Source organism: Symphalangus syndactylus, chromosome 21 (genome assembly GCF_028878055.3).
Source record: "Symphalangus syndactylus isolate Jambi chromosome 21, NHGRI_mSymSyn1-v2.1_pri, whole genome shotgun sequence".
NCBI lineage: Eukaryota > Metazoa > Chordata > Mammalia > Primates > Hylobatidae > Symphalangus > Symphalangus syndactylus.
The window spans coordinates 24,251,494-24,276,228 of record NC_072443.2 but is presented as its reverse complement, the minus strand read 5'-3'; the positions used below and the strand labels follow the sequence as shown (position 1 = coordinate 24,276,228).

The window sequence follows — 24,735 nt, the reverse complement described above, 5'->3', positions numbered from 1 at the left end:
AAAATACAAAACTTAGCCAGGTGTGGTGGCGGGTGCCTGTAATTCCAGCTACTTGGGAGGCTGAGGCAGGAGAATCGCTTGAACCTAGGAGTCAGAGGTTGCAGTGAGCCGAGGTCATGCCATTGCACTCCAGCCTGGGCAACAAGAGCAAGACTCTGTCCCAAAAAATAAAAATAAAAATAAATAAAAATCACGTAATCAAAAACACCACCACAGACACATTTATAATGTTTAAACAAGTATCTGGGTATCCCATGGCCCAGTCAAATTGACACATGAAACTACCCATCCACCACCTATACTCTGGGCTCTGGCTGTACAAAATGAACAGTTTCTGTCCTCGTGGGGCTTACATCCTATTGAGGGAATCATACAATTTATTTTTGCATTTTTCCCACAGACAAGTGTACACTTGAGAGTTTTTTTTTTTTTTTTTCTTGAGGCAGCATCTCACCCTGTCACCCAGGCTGGAGTGTAATAGGGTGATCTTGGCTCACTGCAACCTCCGCCTCTGGGGTTCAAGCGATTCTCCTGCCTCAGCCTCCTGAGTAGCTGAGATTACAGGCGTGTGCCACCATGCCCGGGTAATTTTTGTATTTTTAGTAGAGACAGGGTTTCACCATGTTGGTCAGCCTCATCTTGAACTCTGGACCTCAGGTGATCTACCTGCCTCGGCCTCCCAAAGTGTTGGGATTACAGGCACAAGCCACTGCACCCGGCCCACATAGGTAATTTCTAATAGTGCTAGGTGCTAATATCGTAGACCAAGGAAAGAGAAGAGGTGTATGAAGGGAGGCACGGGTTGGCAGAAACATTGAACTTTATAGTGAAAGTGAAGAGGATTTAAAAGTCTTTGAGCTCAAGAGTGAAATTACAGTTATGCTATAGGAAGAGTAAATTGATATCAAGGTGCAGGGCGACACATAGAAGAGAGGCACTAGAGGCAGAGAAGTTATCCAGCAAGCAAGCAAATATAGGATTTAGGGAAGATGAAGGAAATGAATAAAAGAGAAAAAAGAGGGGAATGTGATAGTATTAGGAGTTGAGGCCTTTGGGAAGTGATTAGATCATGAGGATGGAGCCCTTAAAAATGGGATGAGTGCCCCTATAAGAGAGACTCCAGAGAACTTTCCTGCCCCTTTCCACTATTTGAGGACACAAACCAAATTTGCAGTCCTCAACCCAGAAGAGGGCTCTTACACAACTTGACCATGCTGGCACACTGATCTCAAACCCCCATCCTCAGGAACTGTGAGAAATAAATTTCTGTAGTTTATTAGCTAAGTAGTTTTATGATATTTTTGTTATAGCAGCCTGTACTAAGATGGGAAGAAACTATTTATTATCTGTTATGTGTTATACATACTCTTAGGAGTTTTCACTTACATGAACTAAGAAGTGTCAGAATGGGTGAAAAAACTATAAGAAAGATACTACAACAAAGTTGAATTTGTTGAAGACTTCACAGCTGATTTTGTATTTATGTGTGTATATAAATACAACAGCATAATCATTTGAGCTTGGGTAGGTAAGGATGAAAAAGAGAGAGGTCTAAAAAGGTCTATGGTTTCAAATATGAGTAGCTGCTAAGGTAATAGTAGTATTATTAGAAAAAATGGATAACACAGGCTGGGCACAGTGGCTTATGCCTGTAACCCCAGCACTTTGAGAGGCCGAGGCGGGCGGATCACGAGGTCAGGAGATCGAGACCATCCTGGCTAACACGGTGAAACCCTGTCTCTACTAAAAATACAAAAAATTATCCAGGCGTGGTGGCGGGCACCAGTAGTCCCAGCTACTCGGGAGGCTGAGACAAGAGAATCGCTTGAACCCAGGAGGCAGAGGCTGCAGTAAGTCAAGATCACACCACTGCACTCCAGCCTGGGAGACAGAGCGAAACTCAGTCTTGGAAAAAAAAAAAAAAAAAGGGATAACACAAAGAGAAAGAATGAGTGGGGAAAATGATGAGTTATATTTTTGACAAAAGTCAGGAATCCAAGCAAAACTGCTCAGTAAGTAGTAGGAAATATAGGGCTAGAGGTAAAAAGAGAAGCTATGCCAAAAGATATATAGACAGTGATTATCTGCATAGAAATGGTACCTGAAGCAATGAGATTTACTTTGGTTACTCATGGAGAGATTGAAGATAAAGAAGACACATTCTAATAAGTTCCTCACTTGAGGAATATCTAGAGCTGTGTTGTCCAATATGGTAGTCATTAGCCACATGATACTACTTAAATCAATTAAATAATGAAAACTGTAGTCCTTGTCATACTACATTTCAAGTGCTCAATAGCCACATATGGCTAGTGTCTACCATATTGGACATCATAAATATAAAACATTTCCAGCATCATAGAAAGCTGTGATGGACAGCACTGATCTAGAGTTTGGTCTGAGTGTAAAAGAACCAGAAGAATCTATTCTCCTGAAGCCAAGGAAAAGAACATTTCAAGGAGAGAATAATCAGTGGTATCAAGTAAAAGTGGGTGACAGCCAACCTCCCCCACCCACAAAAAACCACAATGAATTTTATGACTTCTAAAGCACTTTCAGACTAATTATAAAGTTGTAAACTAGATTACAACAGATTTTGGATGAAATGGGTGCCAAATAAGTAACATATGTAGACAATTCTTTTCAGTAATTTTTCAGTAAGGAAAAACAGAGAATGAAAACATCAGACAGCTGAAAGAGAATAGAGCTGTTCTATATATACGTACTTAATATAAGCAGATTTGTGCACTGGCTGGAAGGTTTGGACACCAGTCAACCAGCTATTTACCAACTCTAGTAATCTGAAAGGCCTTTCATGTAGCAATGACAATTGAAGGGACAGAATTACATCATTTTAAAACAATAAGGAGCCTTAAAAATAATCTAATCCACCCCTCCTCACATTATAAAGAAAGCAGAGTTGCCCATGGTCACACACAAAACTCAGTGGTATTAAAATCTAGAATAAGAATTCAGGTCAGCTGGGCATGGTGGCTTATGCCTGTATTCCCAGCACTTTGGGAGGCTGAGGCAGGCAGATCACCTGAGGTCAGGAGTTCAAGACCAGCTTGGCCAATATACAAAAAATTAGCCCGGCATGGTAGCAGCCGCTTGTAATCTCAGCTACTGAGACGCTGAGGGAGGAGAATTGCTTGAAGCCTGAAGGCGGAGGCTGCAGTGAGCCAAGACGGCGCCATTGCACTCCAGCCTGGGCAACAAGAGCGAAACTCCATCTCAAAAAAAAAAACAACTCAGGTCTTCCACAACCTAGTCCATTAGACTATCTCATTCAACTGCCTCCTAAGATACAGATCAAAGGTGAAGAAAGCTTCTTCAGCTGAGTTCCACTAATCTACCAAAAAAAAGATAATGTCTATGTTCACGTATACAGAACTTCAATTTTTTAGAAATGAAATGCAGTATTTTACTTCTTTTAAAATTTAGAAAAACTGAGAACTAATCATCAAATATCTATTACTTTGTAACAAACATCAAAAGAACTTTAGATATTATCTAATTAAATCTTTACTATAGCCTGAGAGGTAGATGTTTTCACCATTTCACAGATTAGAAAAACATGCATCAGATCAGTAAGGTCCCAAAGCCAGTAAGCGACACTCTATTTGGCGCTACAGTACCATCAATTAGGAAATGGAGGAGAAAATGAGAGAATAGAGCAGCATAGGCTAGAGAATGGAAATGAGACGTTTATCAAAGTATAAAAGTAACCAGAACAGATTCGTTTACTAATGCCAACCTTAAAAATAAAGCCAAACAAAATCAGTCCTTTAGATAAATATTAATCTAAAAAATGTTTCAAGAAAATAACACTGATTCCCTTTGAAGAGGGGTACTGTGCAGCTGAGGACAGGGATTGAAGGAAGACTTTTCACAGTAAACTCTGTAACTTTTGGAGTTTAACCATAACAGTGTATTGCTTACTCCAATAAATAAGAAAAAGTTTAAAAAAAAAACTTCAAATATGTTTTAGTTCCTATCAAGTTTGTAATTGTTAGCATTCTACAATCCTCCAAGAGGCCACAGCAAAACCGAAATTTCAGAAAAAAAAAAAAAAAATCCTAACTTCTGTTCTGAAAAAGGCAAGGCAGAGCTTATACTAAGGGGCAGAAAATTTGCCTTTGGGGATTGGGGGATCAGGAGGGGAGAAATGCCTATTGCCTGCAACGATCAACTCAATTCCACTGCTATTTTTAGCCCACTTTTTTAGTCTGTTGCTAAGAAACCCTATTGCCTGAAGGCAATTTACTAATAGGAACTTACATGAAGCAGGAGAAACCGGTGATCCTGAAATTCTTTCAAATTAGGCCATTCTATTTTAATCAGTCCATTCTGGTGCCACTTGATAAAATATCTCCTTTCAATCTTTATGTAGCTCTACTGTGATGTTGTTGCACTTAACAGCAAAACAATCATTTATGAAATTTTAATACAAGCCTTCTGCAAACCAGTATACCAGAAATGGAGAGCCATAGTTCTGGACTCTGGTTTTTCTGTTAATAGTTGTCTTCACGAAAATACCGTGTATTCCAAACAATACCTTGCAAGGTAATTTTATATTTTAAGAGATCTGGTGCAGACCATCGGAAAAAGAGTTGATAAAGCTATTATAGATAAAAAGCTGTGAACTGACATTACGATTTGGGAATGAGACGAGAAAAGGGCTGAGACCGCTACTGCAAAACAACCCAGGGGGTGTGCGGATCAGAGCGAGATGTGGGCTGGTGTGTCACGCAGAAATCAGTTCAAGATACAAATACGCCAAGAAAGGCTCGAAGCCGGCGGGAACCCTGACGCTTCGCATTTCTACCAACTCAGTTTAGGAAACCCCTAACAACGTAGATGTCACCGCTTCCGTAATTGGTGCCGACGATGTGCCACAGCGACCACACTCAAACAGTTTCGACAGGAGCCAACCTAGACGTGCCATTTCCACCTAGTCTTCTGCCATCGCTATCTCCCCTATAACCTCAAATTCGTCCAAACAAAAATCTGGCTATGTTAGTGATAAGAAGTTCAGTGATGCAGCAGCCTTCTTCAGCGGTGAGCTCTTTCCTCACACATCTTTAAAAGTCCTTCTAATCCGTTGGTTTCTCGGGCACGCGGGCAGAAAACCGAGCTAACGGCCACAGAAGTTCAAGAGGTGCCAACGTGGCTATAACGGGAAAACTGGATCCGAAATCGACCAGTAAACTGGGTAGCTCGGCCTACGCCCCGCCCACCACCCTTGCTAGCCAATAGCCTTCACAACTCTTCTGCCACTCCCGCCCATTCCAGTGTTGCGGCACTGCTTTTTCTTCCGCTCGGATCTCTTGAGCGCTCCTAGCCCGCTGTATACGCGCCCCTCCTCGGCTTCAGTAGGCAAGAGGGCCATCTGCCCTTCTTTCCTGAAGGTAGAGGAGACAACACCAGCTACGACGGGGACTCCAGAAGTCAATCTCCCGAACAGCAGCGGGGCGAAAAGAAAGAAAAAGGGTTTCCGAGGACTTCCACTCACACCCACGCTTTCCCTTAACCCGGAAGTGATTTCCGCCCCTCTTCTCCCTCTACGGTTGGGACTGGAGGAGAAGGACGGCCAGGTCTGGCCCGGCATGCCCTGGGCTTCCGGTGACCTCTGGCCCTTTTCTGTCCGCTCTCTCTGCCTAGCGTGCTCGCTCGCTCATTGCTTTCCTTCCCTCCCTCGGCCTTCCTTCGCACGCTGTCTCGTGATTGTGGCGCTCGCGACAGACAGGGAGGCGGTGGCGGAGGACACTTGTCATGGCCGCCTCTAAACCTGTGGAGGCGGCGGTGGTCGCAGCAGCTGTACCGAGCTCCGGGAGTGGGGTGGGCGGCGGCGGGACTGTGGGCCCGGGCACGGGGGGGCTGCCGCGATGGCAGCTGGCTCTGGCGGTCGGGGCACCCCTGCTGCTGGGCGCGGGTGCCGTATACCTATGGAGTCGGCAGCAACGGCGCCGGGAGGCCAGAGGCCGGGGCGACGCCAGCGGCCTGAAGCGCAACAGCGAACGGAAGACCCCGGAGGGCAGGGCTAGTCCAGCCCCGGGCAGCGGACACCCTGAAGGTCCCGGTGCTCACTTGGACATGGTGAGAAGCAGCCCCAGGCCGTAGAGGAGGAAACTGGCGCGTGCAGCTTTTCCTTGGCGGGTTGTGTCGGTGAGGGGGCTTCCCATCAGATGGAAGTTGCCAAGCGGCAGCACACCACTTGGGTTTAGGGAGACTCATTTCTGGCTGCCAGTGGAGGGCATAGAGTAGCTCGATGACAGGTTACTGGCATTCTTTGACAGTTTCCTTTTGGTTTCAGAAAAATCTTTTGCTTTTCTTCTCAGTGACACAGCATTTATCCCTAGTGTTGTAGATGGGAGTGGGGCATTTGCAAATGTGATGATTGTATTTAATAAGTGAAGGAAGCTAAATTCCATTAACAATTGGTACATCGTGATACGAACTGTTTCTGTGATTTCCACAGTCTAAAACCTAATCGGTAAGAGCCTTTTAATAATGAGCCACTCCCCCTTTTGGAGTGTGTTTTTGCTGGGGGTAAGTGGGCAACTACAGTGACGGTTAGTTGACAAAAGCAAAAAAAAAACGATTAGATGGCTTTCTACATACAAAAAGACTACACAGGTTCTGAAGAGTGAAATGGTGTTCAGTGGCATTCGTTTTACAGCCTCTGAACTGTAAGCAGAACTGTCAAGCTCCCAAGGCTCGTCCTCTCTCAGCAGCCCCGAAGCCCCCTTGACTGCAAGCACTCAGCGCCCGTAACGTCTCCTGCCATGCCCCAGCCCCGAGGTGCCCTTTTACACTCCGGACCCCTTGGCCTTTGTCAGAAAACGCTTTGCACTGCACTGTCCCCTCTTGTTGCACAAGAGTGGCAGCCACAGCAATGCTCTCCAGGCTTGGTTGCATACAGACCCCTGCCCGAGGTCCAGGCCTACACACACATACAAAAAAAAAGTGGGAGTGACTTCTTAAACTTCTTGATTGGAAGCATCTTAAATTGAGTTTTTCCATTTCACCTGGAAATGTACATGGCCAAGCCTAATATGCATGATATAGTTTCTCTGATGTTAGGCCAAGCATTAGAGTATTTAGTGAACTGCTTTGTATGGTTTTGGTGAACTGACTGTTAAATCCTTTTGGTATCTGACAGCTGTGCAGAGAATTAGCCTGGCTGCATTTGACAATACTGGGATTGGGTGTGGTGGATTTTATCTGGGTCTGGAGTTGTTCAATGGTAGTACCAGAGTAAGTCGAGGTCAGAGAAACGTTTGGTCAAATATCTCCCAGTTTTGTACATACGTATATACAGTTGGTCAAGTAACTTCTAATTGTATGCAAGTGTATACACTTAAATACGTATGCAAGTCATTTCTGTCTTATACAATTCAGGTTGAATTTTTTTTTTTTTTTTTTTTTTTTTTTTGAGATAGACTCTCACTTTGTTGCCCAGGCCAGAGTGCAGTGGTGCGATCTCAGCTCACCACAATCTCTGCCTCCTGGGTTCAAGCAGTTCTGCCTCAGCCTCCGGAATAGCTGGGACTACAGGCACGCGCCACCATGCCCAGCTAATTTTTGTATTTTTAGAAGAGACGGGGTTTCACAGTGTTGGCCAGGCTGGTCTTGAACTCCTGACCTCAGGTGATCTGCCCTTCTCGGCCTCCCAAAGTGCTGGGATTACAGGCGTTAGCCACCGCGCCCGGGCGAAGATATTTTTACTAGGATGTCAAATTAGCTTTAAAGGAAGTTTTGGTGTAGAAATGAACAAACTAGTATCTACAGTGTGTGAGGCATTGTGCTAGGCCATGAGAGAGCCATATGATCTTTCCTATGGGAGAGTGAAGCATTGCCTATTTTCTAAAAGGTTTATGACTAGATAGTAGAAGAACCTATGGATTGTGAGAACTAGGATTTGTAAGCTTTATAGTGGACTCTCCAGCATTGTCACTTTGGGAAAGTCATTTTATCTCCTTGACCTTAGCGTCATCCCTGTAGAATAAGAGGATTAAAATATTAGATCTCTTCTGTTTCTTTCAGTACTAAAAATTGATGATTCTGATTATGATCATTTATAATAGCTCACTGCTGCTATTAAAAGTAGTTATCAAGGGGATTATTTGAATTAATTATCACTTGTCTTACATCAATTTTGGATGTCTGAAATTCTCCAGTCATTTTCTATTTCGTTTGTTAATTTAGTTTTAATCATGGAAGATAGTAGGTAAAATGAAAGATCCAAAAAGTTCTGAGTTCTGTAAACATTAAAAATACAGTTTCTATACATGAAACTAATTTTTTTTTTTTTTTTTTTTTTTTTTTAAAGACAGAGTCTAATTCTGTCACCCAGGCTGGAGTGCAGTGGCACAATCTTGGCTCACTGCAACCTCTGCCTCCTGGGTTCAAGCAATTTTCCTTCCTCAGGCTCCCAAGTAGCTGGGATTACAGGCATGCGCCACCATGCCTGGCTAATTTTTGTATTTTTGGTAGAGACAAGGTTTAGCCTGGTTGGCCAGGCTGATCTCAAACCCCTGACCTCAGGTGATCCACCCACCTCGGCCTCCCAAAGTGCTAGGAATTACAGGCATGAGCCACCTCACCGGCCGAAACTAGATTTTAACATTTCATTGTGGTTTCAGCCACCCCACCTCATCCCAGGGGTTCTGTACCATTGGTATTTGATAAAACCTAGCCATCTCCTTTTCAGATTTTAGATGTCCTTAATTCCTCTTTTCCACTTTTCCACGTTGTCTGGATCAACACTGGTGATTTTTTAATTTCATGATATTTTGGAGTTTTTTAGTTTTACAAATAACTTTTTTTTTTTTTTTTTTTTTTTGAAACGGAGTCTCACTCTGTCACCCAGGCTGGAGTGCAATGGCAAGGTCTCGGCTCACTGCAACCTCCACCTCCTGGGTTCAAGCGATTCTTCTGCCTCAGCCTCCCAAGTAGCTGGGATTACAGGCACGCGCCACCACGCCCGGCTAATTTTTTTATTTTTAGTAGAGGCAGGGTTTCACCATGTTCTCCAGGCTGGTCTCGAACTCCTGACCTCATGATTCACCTGCCTCAGACTCCCAAAGTGCTGGGATTACAGGCGTGAGCCACTGCCCCGACCACAAATAACTTTTTATTTACCTGACTGCTGTTAAAAATTAGAATTTAAGATTGGACTCTGTGTGTAACTTAAACTGCTTTAAAATGATTTATTTTTGGCCCCAAATAGGACAAAACATTTGCGCTTACCATTGTCCATCTTGTGGAATTTGTAGGCCTACACCTGTAATCTCTGAATTACTAGATTGTTCTTTGGTAAAGCAACAATAGGAAGGTCTTTGTGATTTTTTTTAAATGGAAATTTATATCTTAACTGTTGGTGACCAGTAAATATTGAAAGACTACTTTTGTCTTCTTTTAATAGTCTGGTCCTTAGAGTTATTATTAGACTATCTAAATGTAATCGATCAGTAATTATAATTTCTTATCTGTGGTTGGATAAACTGCTGTACGTTTGAATAGCACCTCTAAATTGGGATCCTCGGTGGATTTCGCAACCAGAAGCATTTGCTTTCACTGATGGAAAACTGGCAGAATCCTGCTGCCCTAACTGTCCTTTCTCCACCTAAGCAATAGCTACAGTTTTTAAGGGAATGAATAAATAGACAAATATTGTCTCTTTAGGGTTTGATATCAGAAAATAGAATGGAAAATCTGTATTTTTGTCTTTTGGCTTATGTTTACCTTAATGTAAAGTGATCTGATAGAATTACTGGACTTCTGTCTATTGGGTTGGAGATTTTCCTTTACAATTAGTGTGTACAATTACCTTTTTTCTGGGATAGCAAAAACTTGTAAAGGAAGTGCAAAGGATATTCATAGTTGTTTTAATTAATGGGAATATTGGGGTATCACTGAAGAAAAGCATTTAGTCACAATTGATAGTGTCTAAGACTGAGGTGCTTAAAGTATTAGATCATATTCCATTTTGAACTATTATAAAATCTACCATGATGTGCCATTTTGCTTCAGTAATTTTTTTAAACTTGAAGAATTAAAAAAAAATTTAAATTGCAAGACTTTTTAGAAGATCATATTATCCATAGTGCTTCTCAATCTGTGGGCTTGAGTCATCACGAGGGACCACCACACATATATTCCAAGCATGGTATCCTGGCTGTACCAATGTCCCAGATACTTCTTTTTCAAACATCCTGTGATTTTTTAGAAAAATGCACTTATTTAAAAGCATTATTGACTTCATAGTAACTTTTTGTCCAATTGTTATTTAATCTGATGATGAAAAATGCAGTCATTCTTGTGTTCATATTTAACATTACACAGAGTTTAACCCACATGAAATGGATAGGAACCAATAATCTAAGCCAGCCTACTACAGTAGGAAAGGGAAGATGTACCTACACATTTTAGCAAAGGGTCGAGGACTGCATAAACTGTTGTTATTGGTCATCTTGTTTGAAATGAAGTCATTCTCTCCCCCAAATGATCTGTTTTGAGTCATTTTTAAAAAATCAATCAGGGACACCAGTGACATTCCCTCTAAGCTTAGTTAACACTTTTCAATCTTAATCTTAATCCTTGGCAGTATTTCACATTGTGCTCTAAATGTCATAACTTTTCCTGTTGCTTCTGAGGTACTACATTTTCCTGATTAAAAAAACAAACAAACAAAACCTGATACCAGCTTCATGGATTCTTAGTCTCCTTATCACAATACAGAGGTCATTTCACCTTTTCTGAAACTTTCTCTACCTAAGTACACCACTATGTGATTTTATAACACCCTGGACTTTTCCCTTTTATAGCACTTACCACCTGGTATACTAGAATTGCTCATTCCTGTTTCCTGCTATGCTCTTGAATCTGTGAAGGCTGAGACTGGCTCTGTCTTGTTCATCATTGTATTGCCAGAACCTAATACAGGTGCATAGCAGGTGTTGAATGAGTGAAGTTTCATTTTTTGACTAATAATTAAGGGTTCCTTTGACATCCCTAAGTTTATATTTTATATGTGTGTGTGTGTGTATATATAAATTTCACAAGTGGTATATTCAAATTTTCCAGCTCTTCATTTTTGTTCTACCAGTTAATGCTGGATTCCGTGGAAATCTTTTTTCCTTTCTCTTTATTTTTTTTGAGTTGGAGTCTCGCTCTGTCACCCAGGCTGGAGTGCAGTGGTGCAATCTCTGCTCACTGCAACATCCGCCTCCTGAGTACCTCGCCACCACGCCTGGTGAATTTTTGTATTTTTAGTAGAGATGGATTTCACCATGTTGGCTAGGCTGGTCTTGAACTCCTAACCTCAAGCAATCCACCCGCCTCTGCCTCCCAAAGTGCTGGGATTACAGGCGTGAGCCACTGTGCCCGGCCCCATGTAAGTCTTTTTTGTTTGTTTGTTTTGGTTTTTTTTGTTTGTTTGTTGAGATGGAGTCTCACTCTGTTGCCCAGGCTGGAGTGCAGTGGCGCAATCTCGGCTTACTGCAACCTCTGCCTCCCGGGTTCAACCGATTCTCCTGCTTCAGTCTCCCGAGTAGCTGGGATTACAGGCGAGTACCATCACACCCAGCTAATTTTTTGTATTTTTAGTAGAGACGGAGTTTCACCATGTTAGCCAGGATGGTCTCGATCTCCTGACCTCATGATCCGCCCGCCTCGGCCTCCCAAAGTGCTGGGATTACAGGCGTGAGCCACCGCACCCAGCCGTAAGTCTGGAACTTCATTTGGGCATACTTTTTGTAAATCAGTATGCATGACCTACAATCATAATCCTGCAGAAACAGTCATTATAAAAGTATATTCTTCCTAGGTAAAGAGTTGTTATGATTTAGTAGGTGGGGTTGGTTGTAGTTTTTAAAATTTCAAGACATGAAATGGGAAAGGACTTTTTTATTATCTTAGGTTTTATTCCTTATTAGGTTTGAATCCTTGTTATCTTAGGTATTACTATCCTAGGTTTGATTCATATGAAAGTAACAATTGGTTGGCCAGGTACAGTGGCTGACACCTGTAATCCCAGCACTTTGGGAAGCTGAGGCAGGTGGATCACCTGAGGGCAGCAGTTCAAGACTGGCCTGGCCAACATGGTGAAACCCCATCTCTACAAAAATACAAAAATTAGCCGGGCATGATGGTGGGTTTCTGTAATCCCAGCTACTCAGGAGACTGAGGGGAGAGGATCGCTTGAACCCGGGAAGTGGAAGTTGCAATGAGCTGAGATCCTGCCATTGCACACCAGCCTGGGTGACAGAGCAAAACTCTGTCTCAAAAAAAGAAAGAAAGAAAGAAACAATTGGTCAATAAGTATTGAAACATTGTTTCTCATACAGTAAGTGTTCCAAAGTTATTTAGGTTGCAGTGAGTGGATATCCTGCCCCTTGGGCGACAGAGCAAAACTCTATCTCAAAAAAAAGGAAAAGAAAAGAAAGTAACAATTGGTCAATAAGTATTGAAACATTGTTTCTCATACAGTAAGTGTTCCAGAGTTATTTGCTACTTCTATAAAGCTGTGATTCAAGTATAATATATGCTTTTTGAATTTGAGAAATTTAAAACAATAAAACCGTTTTAACAGAAACATCAAACCACCTCAGGTATATTTTAACTGGGTATAAGTGTGTCATCACGGTGACAAATTAATACCCATTTTATTTTCTCACACGCAGATTAACGTACCTAATTCTAGCTCATTTTCTTTTACAGTGGCTATACGTGATCATCAGGTTAATATTTTATAAATGCTGAGAATTTACAATAGTTTTCTTACTACCAGATGTATATCATTGACAGCTTTTTGCAGTGTAGTCGTGTAATCATGTTGCAGGACTTGTTTTTAGAGGCTGGTGCATTTCTGATCTCCTCACGTTTATATGTGGGCTAATCCTTTTAGGGTTATTTCTCCTTCCTGGAGTACTTTCCTGTCTTTTGTTAGTCATTTTTATTTCAGAGCGGATTCTCATGAGTAGCCTTCACTGACTATCCTAAGCAAAACCTGATTTTCTTACTTTGTATTCCACTAGATTTACCTAGATTGTACCTTAGTATTGTAGCTTTCATTTCAAAATGTAACCTGTTTTCTAGAGTAGATTTCGTGTCATTAAGAGCTGAGGGATATGTTCCTAGGTTCTGCCTCATTTGACAAGTCTCAGTACACTGAAGAGAGAAAAGGTATATTTATTATTTTTTATTTCAATATCTTTTGAGGTACAAGTGGTTTTTGGTCACATAGATGAATTGTATAGTGGTAAAGTCTGAGATTTTAGTGCACTCATCACCCAAGTGTACATTGTACCCAATATGTAGTTTTTTATCACTTACATGCTCTGCCACTCTCCTCCTCTGAGTCTCCATAGTCCATTTTGTCACTCTGTATGCTTTTGTGTATGTGCAGTTTAGCTCCCACTTATAAGTGAGAACATAATGGTATTTGGTTTCCCATTTCTGAGTTACTTCACTTAGAATATTGGCCTCCAGCTCCATCTAAGTTGCTGCAAGACATTATTTCATGTTTGTTTTTTAATGGCCGAGTAGTATTCCATGGGTATATATACTACACTTCTATCAGTGGGCACTTAGGTTGGTTCCCTATCTTTTTTTTTTTTTTGAGACAGAATTTCACTCTTGTTGCCCAGGCTGGAGTGCAATGGCGCGATCTCAGCTTACTGCAACCTCTGCTGCCCGGGTTCAAGCGATTCTCCTGCCTCAGCCTCCCGACTAGCTGGGATTACAGGCATGCACCACCATGCCCAGCTAATTTTGTATTTTTAGTAGAGATGGGGTTTCTCCATGTTGGCCAGGCTGGTCTTGAACTCCTGACCTCAGGTGACCCACCCACCTCTGCCTCCCAAAGTGCTAGGATTACAGGCATGAGCCACTGCGCCTGGCCAGTTCCATATCTTTGCAATGGTGAATTGTGCTACAATAAACATACACATGCAGGTGTCTTTTTGATATAATGATTTCTTTTCCTTTGGGTAGATACCCAGTGGTAGAATTGCTGAATCAAATAGTAGATCTATTCTAGTTCTTTTTAGATCTATTCTAGTTCTTTAAATCTCCAGGCCGGGCACAGTGACTTATGCCTGTAATCCCAACACTTTGGGAGGCCGAGGTGGGTGGATCACCTGAGATCAGGAGTTCAAGACAAGCCTGGCCAACATAGTGAAACCCTATGTCTCTACTAAAAATACAAAAATTAGCTAGGCATGGTGGTGTGCGCTTGTAATCCCAGCTACTCGGGAGGCTGAGGCAGAATAATCACTTGAACCCGGAAGACAGGTTGCAGTGAGCTGAGGTCACACCACTGCACTCCAGCCTGGGTGACAGAGCAAGACTGTCTCAAAAAAGAAAAGAAAGAAATCTTCCATACTGTTTGAAAAGATATGTTTCCCAATGTTTTCTTAGGTGTATTACCTGAAGTATTTACTTTAGATCATGTGTCTCACTTGAATAATTTTGGATTTATGTGTATGTGTATATGCAGTTGCTAGTCTTTGGAGTAATAATTTTCTGCTTGTTGGCTCAAAAATTTACCAACCACCTAATATATAGTCATGCATCACTTAACAATAGAGATGCGTTCCAATAAGTGCATCATTAGTTGATTTCATCAAGTATACTGACATAAACCTAGATAGTACAGTCTACTATGCACCTATGCTATATGGCATAACCTATTGATCCTAGGCTACAAACCTGTACTGCATTTTAGTGTGCTGAATACTGTCGGCAACTGTAACACAATGGTAAATATTTGGGTACCTAAACATAGAAAAGATACAGTAAAAATACAGTGTAAAAGATAAAAAATGGTACACCTGTTTAGAGCACTTAACATGGAGCTTGTCATACTGGAAGCTGCTCTGGGTCAGTGGGTGAGTGAATGTAAAGGCCTAGGACATCACTGAATGCTACTGTAGTATACTGTTTAAACACTGTGCCCTTAGGCTACGCTAAATTTATAACATACTTTTCTTCAATAATTAACCTTAGCTTACTGAAACTTTTTAACTTTATGAACTTTTAAATTTTTTTAACTTTTTTGAATAACATTTAGCTTAATGTACAGCTACTTGGAAGGCTAAGGTGGGAGGATTGCTTAAGCTCAGGAATTCGATACCAGCCTGGACAAACAGGGAGACTTTGTCTCTTAAAAAAATAAATAACACTTAGCTTAAAACACAAGCACATCGTACAGCTTCACAAAAATATTTTCTTTCTTTATATCCCTACTTTATAAGCTTTTTCTTATTAAAAAAATTTTTTAAAAAAACTTTTAAACTTTTTTGTTAAAAACTAAGACACAGATACATTAGCCTAGGCCTACACAAGGTCAGAATCATCAGTATCCCTGTCCTCCTCCTCCCGCTGGAAGATCTTCAAGGGCATTAACATGCATGGAGCTGTCATCTCTTATGATAAGAAGCCTTCTTCTGGAGTAACTCTTGCCTTCAAGACCTGCCTTGAGGCTATTTTATAGTTAACTTAAAAAAAAGTAGGAGTATACTAACATAACAAAAAGTATAGTATATGTATAGTAAACACATAAACCAGTAACATAGTTTATTGTCATTCTCAAGTATATGTACTATACATTATTGTATTTGCTATACTTTTTTTTTTTTTTTTTGAGACAGATTCTCGCTCTGTTGCCCATGATGGAGTGCAGTGGCATGATCTTGGCTCACTGCAAGCTCTGCCTCCCGGGTTCACACCATTCTCCTGCCTCAGCCTCCTGAGTAGCTGGGACTACAGGCACCCGCCACCACACCTGGCCAGTTTTTTTTGTATTTTTAGTAGAGACGAGGTTTCACTGTGTTAGCCAGGATGGTCTCGATCTCCTGACCTCATGATCCACCCGCCTCAGCCTCCCAAAGTGCTGGAATTACAAGCGTGAGCCACCCGCGCCCAGCCTGTTTTTGTTTTTGTTTCTTTTGGGATGCAGTCTCCCTCTGTTGCCCAGGCTGGAGTGCAGTGGTGTGATCTTGGCTCACTACAACCTCTGCCTCCCAGGTTCGAGTGATTCTCCTGACTCAACCTTCTGAGTAGCTGGGATTGCAGGTGCTCGCCACCACACCTGGCTAATTGTTTTGTATTTTTAGTAGAGTGGGGTTTCACCATGTTGGTCAGGCTGGTTTCAAACTCCTGATCTCAAATGATCTACTGCCTTGGCCTCCCAAAGTGCTGGGAATACAGGCATGAGCCACTGCACCCGGCCCCAATATATGCTGTACTTTTATACATCTAACAGCGTGTAGGTTTGTTTACACCGGCAGCACCACAGATACATGAGTAGTGCATTACAATGGCTGTGACATCACTAGGCAATAGGAATTTTTCAGCTCCATTATAATCTTATGGGACCGTCATTGTATATTCAGTCTGTCATTGACTAAAACATTGTTATGTGGCATATAGCTGTACATTTTCATAATGGGATTTTAGTGTTTCTATCAGTAATAGTTCTTTTGGGAGATTGACAGTTGTTTGTTTCCTACACTGGTCTCCAGTATGGTCCTTCAGGATAAAGACTACACTGTTGGTTATTGTATAGTAGAATCACATCAACTAAAATAAATTCAATTATACTTGCTTGGCAAAAAGAAAAAGATGTAATTATACTGACGATTCTGTTTGTCTTTAACTTTAATGACCTTTTGTCTTGGAGCCAGTGGTGCATGAGACAATGATACTTGAGTCTGTTTCCTTTGTTTCTTTTTTTTTCAGATGGAGTCACACTGTCTCCCAGGCTGGAGTGCAGTGGTGTGATCTCGGCTCACTGCAACCTCCACCTCCTGAGTTCAAGTGATTCTCCTGCCTTAGTCTCCTGAGTAGCTGGGACTACAGGTGCCTGCCACCATCCTGGCTAATTTTTCTATTTTTGTAGAGACGGGGTTTCACCATGTTGGCCAGGCTGGTCTCAAACTCCTGACCTGAGGTAATCCACCCACCTCAGCCTCCCAAAGTGCTGGGATTACAGGCGTGAGCCACCGCACCCAGCTAATTGAGTTTATTAGATACATGAAGATTCATGATTATTGTGCCTTTTTTGCTGATTGAACCTTTTATCAGTAAAACTATATGGACATCATCTGATGCTTTTGAATGGTATTTTGTCTATATTGCCTTAATTTTTATTTTTTAGTATTCACCTTCCACAACTTTTTACATTCCTTTTTAAAAAAAAATTGTTTGGCCTTAGTATGTCATTTGATTTTACATCATGCCTTATAGGCAGCAGGTAGTTAGTTTTGGTTTTAAACAATTTGAAAGTCTTTCAATGCAGGGATCTAAACTACTCACATTTATTGTTACTATTTACATGTTTAGCGATTACTGCCATATTTACTCTGCTTTTTTGTTTCTTATTTTTCCTTCCTTTCTGCTTTTTGTTGTATTGGTCATTTCTCTATTTGGGGGTTTATTTTTAGTGGTAAGGAAACTGTACATTTCTATTTCTGTTCTCGTGTTCAACCTCAAATGCTAGTTTAGCTAGGTATAAGACTTTAGTTACAAAATAATCTTGCTTTAGAACTTCGAAATTGTTACTTAATTGGTTTTTAGTACCAAATGTTGGTGACAGTCTGGCACTGGATTGTTTTTCTTTTTAAATACTTTCAGGATTTTTGTTGTGAAATTTCACCATGATGTGTCTAAAAATGCATGTCATTTTTCTTCAACTCCAAGAATTTCTCCGATTCCTTAGATTTTTTTTTTCTATGCCTTTCCTTTTAGAACTCCAGATAGGCAAATGATGGAACTTCTGGATTTATACTTCATGTCATTTAATTTCTCCAAACTTCCCACCTCCCTGTCCTCTGTTTCCATGGCATTCTGTCAGGTTTCCCCATTCTCTACTTGTTAATTCGCTCCTCAGCTCACTCCTTTAATATATAGCCAATTTGCTGAATTAATTATCATAATCTTTTTTCATTTTCAAGATTTCTAATTGGTGCTCTTTAAAAGCAACCTTTTTTAACAATGGGAAGATAGCCTCTCATTTTTTTGAAACTAAATTTTTTTGTTTGCTTTCTCAGATACTACTTTTATATTTCAGTTGGGGGCCTCTTTTTTTATGGGTTGGTTTTCCCTTTTGTTAGTAATTCTTGATTGTTTGGTCTCTTAAAAAACAGAGGCAAGGTATGGTATGCCCTGTCACTGTCACTTGTCTCTTTTAAGAGAGTCTGGTCTCAATGTCTCAATATGTTGTCCAGGCTAATCTCAAACTCCTGGGCTCAAGCAGTTCTGCCTCAGCATCCCAAGTATCTGAAACAATAGGTGTGTGCCATGGTACCTGGCCACTTGTCTCTCATGTAGAAGATCCTCACTCCTGAACGACACAGCCCTACTCTAATGTGATTTCTACTTCCTCCAGTGGAGTGGGAGGATTGTTGAGGTTGTCTCAAATGCAAGTTTTCTAGCAATCACCCTGACGATTGCCCCCCAGAGCCCACAACTACATAAGGGATTCCTAGTTTTGCTTTATTGTGGGTGTTTTGTGGGTGTTTCTCTGTCAGTCCTGTAGCAGTCTCTGTTAGTCCTGACACATATTCATAGTCCTGAAACATATGTATGCTTGAAATTAATGTCTCAAAGCTTTTGGAAGATAATTAAGTCTACTGACAAATGGAAGATTTTAAGTTCAACTATTAATTTATATGTGCTTGTCTTGGTTCCTTTCATCCTCCCACATCAGTTTTAAAATATACATTCTGGTTGACACTAGCTGGCTTAAAGTAGCTATGTAATATTCTGAGCTTAGATACTTAGAGCTTCCTAGAAATCCTTTGCACACTTTAAATCCTTTAAAAACTTTAAAATAATATAGCCTTTTTGAAAAAGTCTGAGTGTTTTTGAAATTAAAAACATATAAGCCTCCAGCCTGGGCAACGTGGCAAAACCCCATCTCTACTAAAAATAAAAAAATTAGCCGGATGTGGTGGTGCACGCCAGTAGCCCTAGCTACTCGGGAGGCTGAGGCAGGAGAATCACTTGAACCTAGGAGGTGGAGGTTGCAGCAAGCCTAGCCCTAGCTACTTGGGAGGCTGAGGCAGGAGAATCACTTGAACCTAGGAGGTGGAGGTTGCAGCAAGCCAAGATTGTGCCACTGCACTCCAGCCTGGGTGACAGAGAGACCCTGTCTCAAGAAAAAAAAAGAGTATATATGTGTGTGTGCGTGTGTGTCTGTGTCTTTTAGCTGGGCATGGTGGTGTGCACCTGTAATCCCATCTGCCTAGAACATGGAGGTAGGGGGATTGCTTGAGCTTGAGACTAGCCTGGGCAGTATAGCAAGACACTTCTCATGCTTTTTGGAGAGGGGGGCGGGGGGGTGGCGGAGACAGAGTCTCAATCTCTCATCAAGGCTGGAGTGCAGTGGTATGATCTCGGCTCACTGTAGCCTCCACCTCCTGGGTTCAAGCAATTCTCATGCCTCAGCCACCCGAGTAGTTGGGACTGCAGGCTTGTGCCACCATACCCAGCTATTTTTTGTATTTTTAGTAGAGACAGGGTTCCGACACGTTGCCCAGGCTGGTCTCAAACTCCTGGCCTCAAGTGATCCGCCCGCCTCAGCCTCCCAAAGTGTTGGGATTATAGGCATGAGCTACCATGCCTGGCCAAGATATGCTTTTTGACTCAACAATCCTACTAGTTAGAATCTATTCCATGAAGAGATTTGTATGAAGCAACTTACATTGTAAACAGCCATTCTGTCTTCCTGTTTTTATCAATTTATTGTTTAATTACTGTGGTCTGAGTCTGTGAATGTTGATTAGCGTTTAATAATTGTTTCCTCTCATTTCAGAACTCTCTTGATAGAGCCCAAGCAGCCAAGAATAAAGGCAATAAATATTTTAAAGCAGGAAAATATGAACAAGCTATTCAGTGCTATACTGAGGCCATTAGCTTGTGCCCTACAGAGAAGAATGTCGACCTTTCTACATTTTATCAAAACAGAGCTGCAGCCTTTGAACAGTTGGTATGTACTCTAGGTTGTTTCTTCTGTTTCTTTTCTTTCTCTTTATTTGCTTAAAGTTTCAGTTAAAGCTACTCAAATAAACCCAATACATTTTTTGAAGTTGTTTCAAAATTATGGGATGTTTTTATTTCCATTAATTGCAAAACTTTTTAAAGAACAAATTCTATAGTTTTGCTGACTACAGATATACTCCAAAGTTAAGTATATTTCACATTTTATAAAATTAGATAGTATAGAAAGTTTCTGGTGACCCTATTCTCCTCAACAGTTTGAGGCTATTTCTTTAACTTTTTGATATTTATATGAGCTTTTGTAATGTATTGCAGATATTAACTCTTTGTATTAGGAATACTTTGTTATTCTAGGACTTTTAATACTCAGCCTATTAAGTTTAAAGTGATTTCTATTGAATAGTACTTTCTTTAGTGTGACTTTTTTTAAATACTTTCAATTGCAGCAAAAATGGAAAGAAGTGGCACAAGATTGTACAAAGGCTGTTGAACTTAATCCCAAATATGTGAAAGCTCTCTTTAGACGTGCAAAAGCCCATGAGAAGCTAGACAATAAGAAGGAATGTTTAGAAGGTGAGGGTAATTCTGTGTTTACATATGAAAATTACTTAACATTTTGTAGTCATTGGTAAATGTATATGAAACTGCCTTGTGAGTGCAAGAATCAGTTGTTTTTAAAAGTTGGATTCCTTTGCAATTAAGATTGTGTCTTCTAGTTTAAAGTAAGGTTGCTGATACTTAAGTATTGTCTCTGTTCTCAACTATGGAATTAAATGACTATTAAGATTAGGAGTTTATATACTACACATTTTAAACTTAGCAGCTAATGAGCATTAGTATAATTCTCTGAATAAGGAAATCAGAAAAGAGGTTTTAGCAAGTGATAGTGTTTCTAAAGTTCTACATATTTCATTTAATATGTATAAATATAGCTTTGAGAGCTGTGTTTATAATATGTATAAACATAGCTTTGAGATGATTCATTAAAGAAAACATTGTTTTTTGCCCTTGGTATTTTCAAACATTATTTTATACCCAATTGGAAATTATTGTTTTATACCTAATTTACACCTAATTGGAAATGACGTAATTGGTACAAAGCATCAAAGTGAATTTGTCATTCTCATTAAATGCCATAAATATTCTGTGGTCTCTGATTGGCCATTTCTGTGCTTCCAAAGCTGCAATTAACAGTATGCCTCCGGCCTTTGAAGTACATTCTTCTAGGTGACATGAAGCAAAACCAAAGCATAATTTTCTACAATCTAAAAGTTCTTTCCACTTCATATTTGTCTGCTTTAAAAGCGTCAGTAAAAGGAAAAGGCCCCTTTCTGAAAAGAAAAGTGTAGATTACCAAATGAGGGTATTTTAGAGAACATTTTAGCAAAATTTGAGGTTTTGTGGTGGCACATACTTTGGTAGTGTGTGGGAAGAGTGTTGTTTTAGAAAAGGGAATCCTGAGTTTTGAACCAGACCTTGAAGTTACTAACATAATAACTGGCAGAGAGGAGGTTGATCGAAGTGTCACATAGAATAAACAGGATGGGAAAAAAGACATTGACATTGGCACTAGCCGTGGTTATCAGGGGAATAAATCAGCAGATTGACTTGTTTGGTGGAGCAAGGATGTGGAATTGCAAGAAATTTAATTCAGAAAGAGACGAGACGTCCATTGTTTGAGTGCTTTGAATGAAAGGCTGAGAGGTTAAGGAACCACTTACTTTTTAATTTCAAACCACTGCATGCATCTTGAGCTGTGACATAACCAGATGAAAATGGTATTGAGGCAGATTTATTTGAGAGCTCTGTGGCAAGATGGCTTTGGAGACAGGGAATAACTCTGAGGCCTATAAACAAACACCAGACATGAGAGAGCCACACTATGTTGATACGCCTTAGAGTTGCTAGCCAGAAGAGAATGGTAGAGTGGTGAGAAACATCAGAAATCATGCAGCATGGCCCTTTTCATTTCACAGTTAAAGAAAGCAAACCCCAGAGAAGTGGAGTGACTTTCTGAGCTTTCAGTTTGGTCATAGAGAATATAAAATTAGTTATTAAGAATCAGTTAATTAGAAATAAAACAGTCCTATTTGGCCATGAATTTAGTTTGGCTTTCTGTAGTTAAATTGTACTCATTTGATGCTGCTGAACATCTTTGTAATAACTTTATATTTACCCTTGTGTTTTTCATCATTTCTAGATGTCACTGCTGTGTGTATATTAGAAGGGTTCCAAAATCAACAAAGCATGCTGTTAGCCGATAAAGTTCTTAAACTCCTTGGAAAAGAGAAAGCCAAAGAAAAATACAAGGTAAATTGATCTGATTTGGGGAATAGAGGGAGTACTGTGTACATTGTGAAGGGTATTTTCTAATTTATGCTGCTTACGTTTAGGCATAGTGGTAATGGCAACAACTGCAATTAGAACTGGGTTATATTTTTTCTTCCTGTTATCTTGGGCTTTTATGGCTTGTCCTTCTTCAGTAAGAATATATGCTCTGTCCATTACTCTACCTGGAGAATATTGGAATTCATCTGTGTTAGGGATTGCCACACTATGGCCCATAGGCCAAATCCAGTCTGCTACCTGTTTTTATAAATAATGTGCAGTCACATGTTGTTTTCAGCTGCCTTTGAGATACAACAGCAGAGTTGAATGGTTTTGACAGACTGTATAGACTCCAAAGCCTAAAATATTTACTATCTGGCCTTTTACAGAAAAATATTTTTCTATATTATTAAAGTTTTTAAAGGTGTACTGAGTAAGTTGGCATTAGTTTTAGGCTGTTATTAACAGGTAGTTTAATTCAACAGTCATTTATTAAACAAAGCTACGTGTTTGGCATTTTGGAGGGATGGGTTCAAAGACATGGCCCTTGCCCTTAGAGAATTAAAATTTAGTGAGAGAGACTTGACTGTTACTGTGTATAAAAGGCATGCGGTAGTTAAGTGCCCAAGGTGAGATGTAAGTAAAGAGAGTACCATAGGCATCACTAAACATCACTGGAGATTCACTGTTAAATCCCAGTAATAGCGAGGTAATTGTTCCTTCTTCCTTTAATAATAACTTGCTTTTTTCTTGAATTGATTTTAGTAATCTGCATTTTTAATTTTATATCTCTGGATATTAGCTGAGTGAAACAGTTAAAACAAGTTTCTTCACTGCAGGACTTTAATAATCTACTAAGGTGTGTTGTGAATCTCTAAGAGGGGTATAGCTGTAGTGGTTCGCAGTCTCTCTTTTTTTTTTTTTTTCTTTCTTTGTCACCCAGGCTGGACTGCAGTTGCTATTTTGGCTCACTGCAACCTCTGCCTCCCAGGTTCACGCAATTCTCGTGCCTCGTCTCCCGAGTAACTGGGACTACAGGCATGCACCACTATGCCTGGCTAATTTTTTTGTACTTTAGTAGAGGCAGGGTTTCACCATGTTACCCAGGCTGGTCTCGAACTCCTGAGCTCAAACCATCCAACTTTCTCTGTCTCCCAAAGTGCTAGAATCACAGGCGTGAGCCACTGCGCCTGGCCCCAGTCTCTTTAAACTATGGATTTTTTTTTTCTCTCAAGCATCTCATGAGACTACTGTTTCTCAAAATCACTTTGTAAAACACCATAAATTGAACCTCGAAGGAACCTAGTTTCCTTGTACATAGTGTGGAGTAATTAGACTGGTTGGATTGCAAGATGGTAAGAAAATATAAAATAATGTATATTTACATAGGTTACAGATCAGTTTCCACATTTTCTAATCTGTTTGTTTGTCACTTTGTAAATCACAAACTACCTTCCATATTATTATTTTGATTTTTTTATAACAACCATATAAGATAAATAAGGCAAATATTTCTATTGCCATTTTAGAGATGAGAACACTGATACTAGAAGTTTAATGACATGCATAATATCACATAGCTAATAAGTGGTAGAACTAGAATTTGTATCCTGTTCCTTTGATACTTAAATCCCTTTTTTGTAACAGTTTATTTTCACTTTAAATTTATAACCTTGTATGGAAGGCAGGGAGGTGATAGCTTCATTTCAAAGCTGAAATAGGAAACTAAAAAACATTAATGATTTATCTAGCTTCAGGTAAGTGCTATTTAAATTTCTGTTTAAGCTTTTCCCCTATAATGGTAAATGATTGCCACTATGTATTTATTCTCAGAGTGTCTTTAGTAAAGTACTAAAGTTAGGCATATTTATCACTTGATAGGTGACCATTTGACTTAAAATATTTATTTTATTATCCTAAATTAAAACAAATTGAATCTCTCCCCAGAGAGTGCCCATAGATCAATATGGGTTTTCTCTTAGGTTTCCTTTTTATTTATTTATTTTTTTTATTTGTTTATTTTTTGAGACGGAGTCTCGCTCTGTGGCCCAGGCTGGAGTGCAGTGGCGCAATCTCGGCTCACTGCAAGCTCCACCTCCCGGGTTCAAGCAATTCTCCTGCCTCAGCCTCTCCGAGTAGCTGGGACAACAGGCGCCCGCCGCCATGCCCGGCTAATTTTTTTGTATTTTTAGTGGAGACGGGGTTTCACCGTGGTCTCGATCTCCCTCCTGACCTCGTGATCCGCCCGCCTCGGCCTCCCAAAGTGCTGGGATTACAAGCGTGAGCCCCTGCGCCCGGCCTAGGTTTCCTTTTTAGTTCTCTTCTATCCCACTTTCATCTATCCTAGATTAGATAATTTACTTATAAAGCCAATTCCTTTTTTTCTTCCTTCAGATA

At 40.4% G+C, this 24,735-nt stretch overlaps 2 protein-coding genes across 6 annotated transcripts in view; one reads left to right on the top strand and one right to left on the bottom strand.

Annotated features, from left to right (window-relative positions):
• The window catches only part of LNP1 (leukemia NUP98 fusion partner 1), a 55,670-nt gene extending 50,906 nt beyond the window's left edge, over positions 1–4,764 (bottom strand). For all 3 annotated transcript variants that reach the window (XM_055259089.2, XM_055259086.2, XM_055259088.2), the window contains exon 1: positions 4,282–4,764. Coding sequence is in view for 1 of the 3 variants with exons in the window: in XM_055259086.2 (XP_055115061.2) it covers positions 4,282–4,283 (2 nt within the window). In the remaining 2 variants the exon portion in view is untranslated. The remainder of the gene's footprint in view (positions 1–4,281) is intronic.
• Positions 4,765–4,922: 158 nt separating this feature from the next.
• TOMM70 (translocase of outer mitochondrial membrane 70) overlaps positions 4,923–24,735 on the top strand; it is a 39,089-nt gene continuing 19,276 nt past the window's right edge. Inside the window, exons 1-4 of one of the 3 annotated variants that reach the window (XM_055259083.2) lie at positions 4,923–5,061; positions 19,826–19,999; positions 20,457–20,583; positions 22,211–22,320. In XM_055259083.2, coding sequence (XP_055115058.1) covers positions 5,017–5,061; positions 19,826–19,999; positions 20,457–20,583; positions 22,211–22,320 — 456 coding nt within the window. In that variant the 5' untranslated portion in view covers positions 4,923–5,016. Of the gene's footprint in view, positions 5,062–5,297; positions 6,100–19,825; positions 20,000–20,456; positions 20,584–22,210; positions 22,321–24,735 lie in introns of those variants that run through there. The other 2 variants (XM_055259082.2, XM_055259081.2) reach the window with 2 other exon arrangements.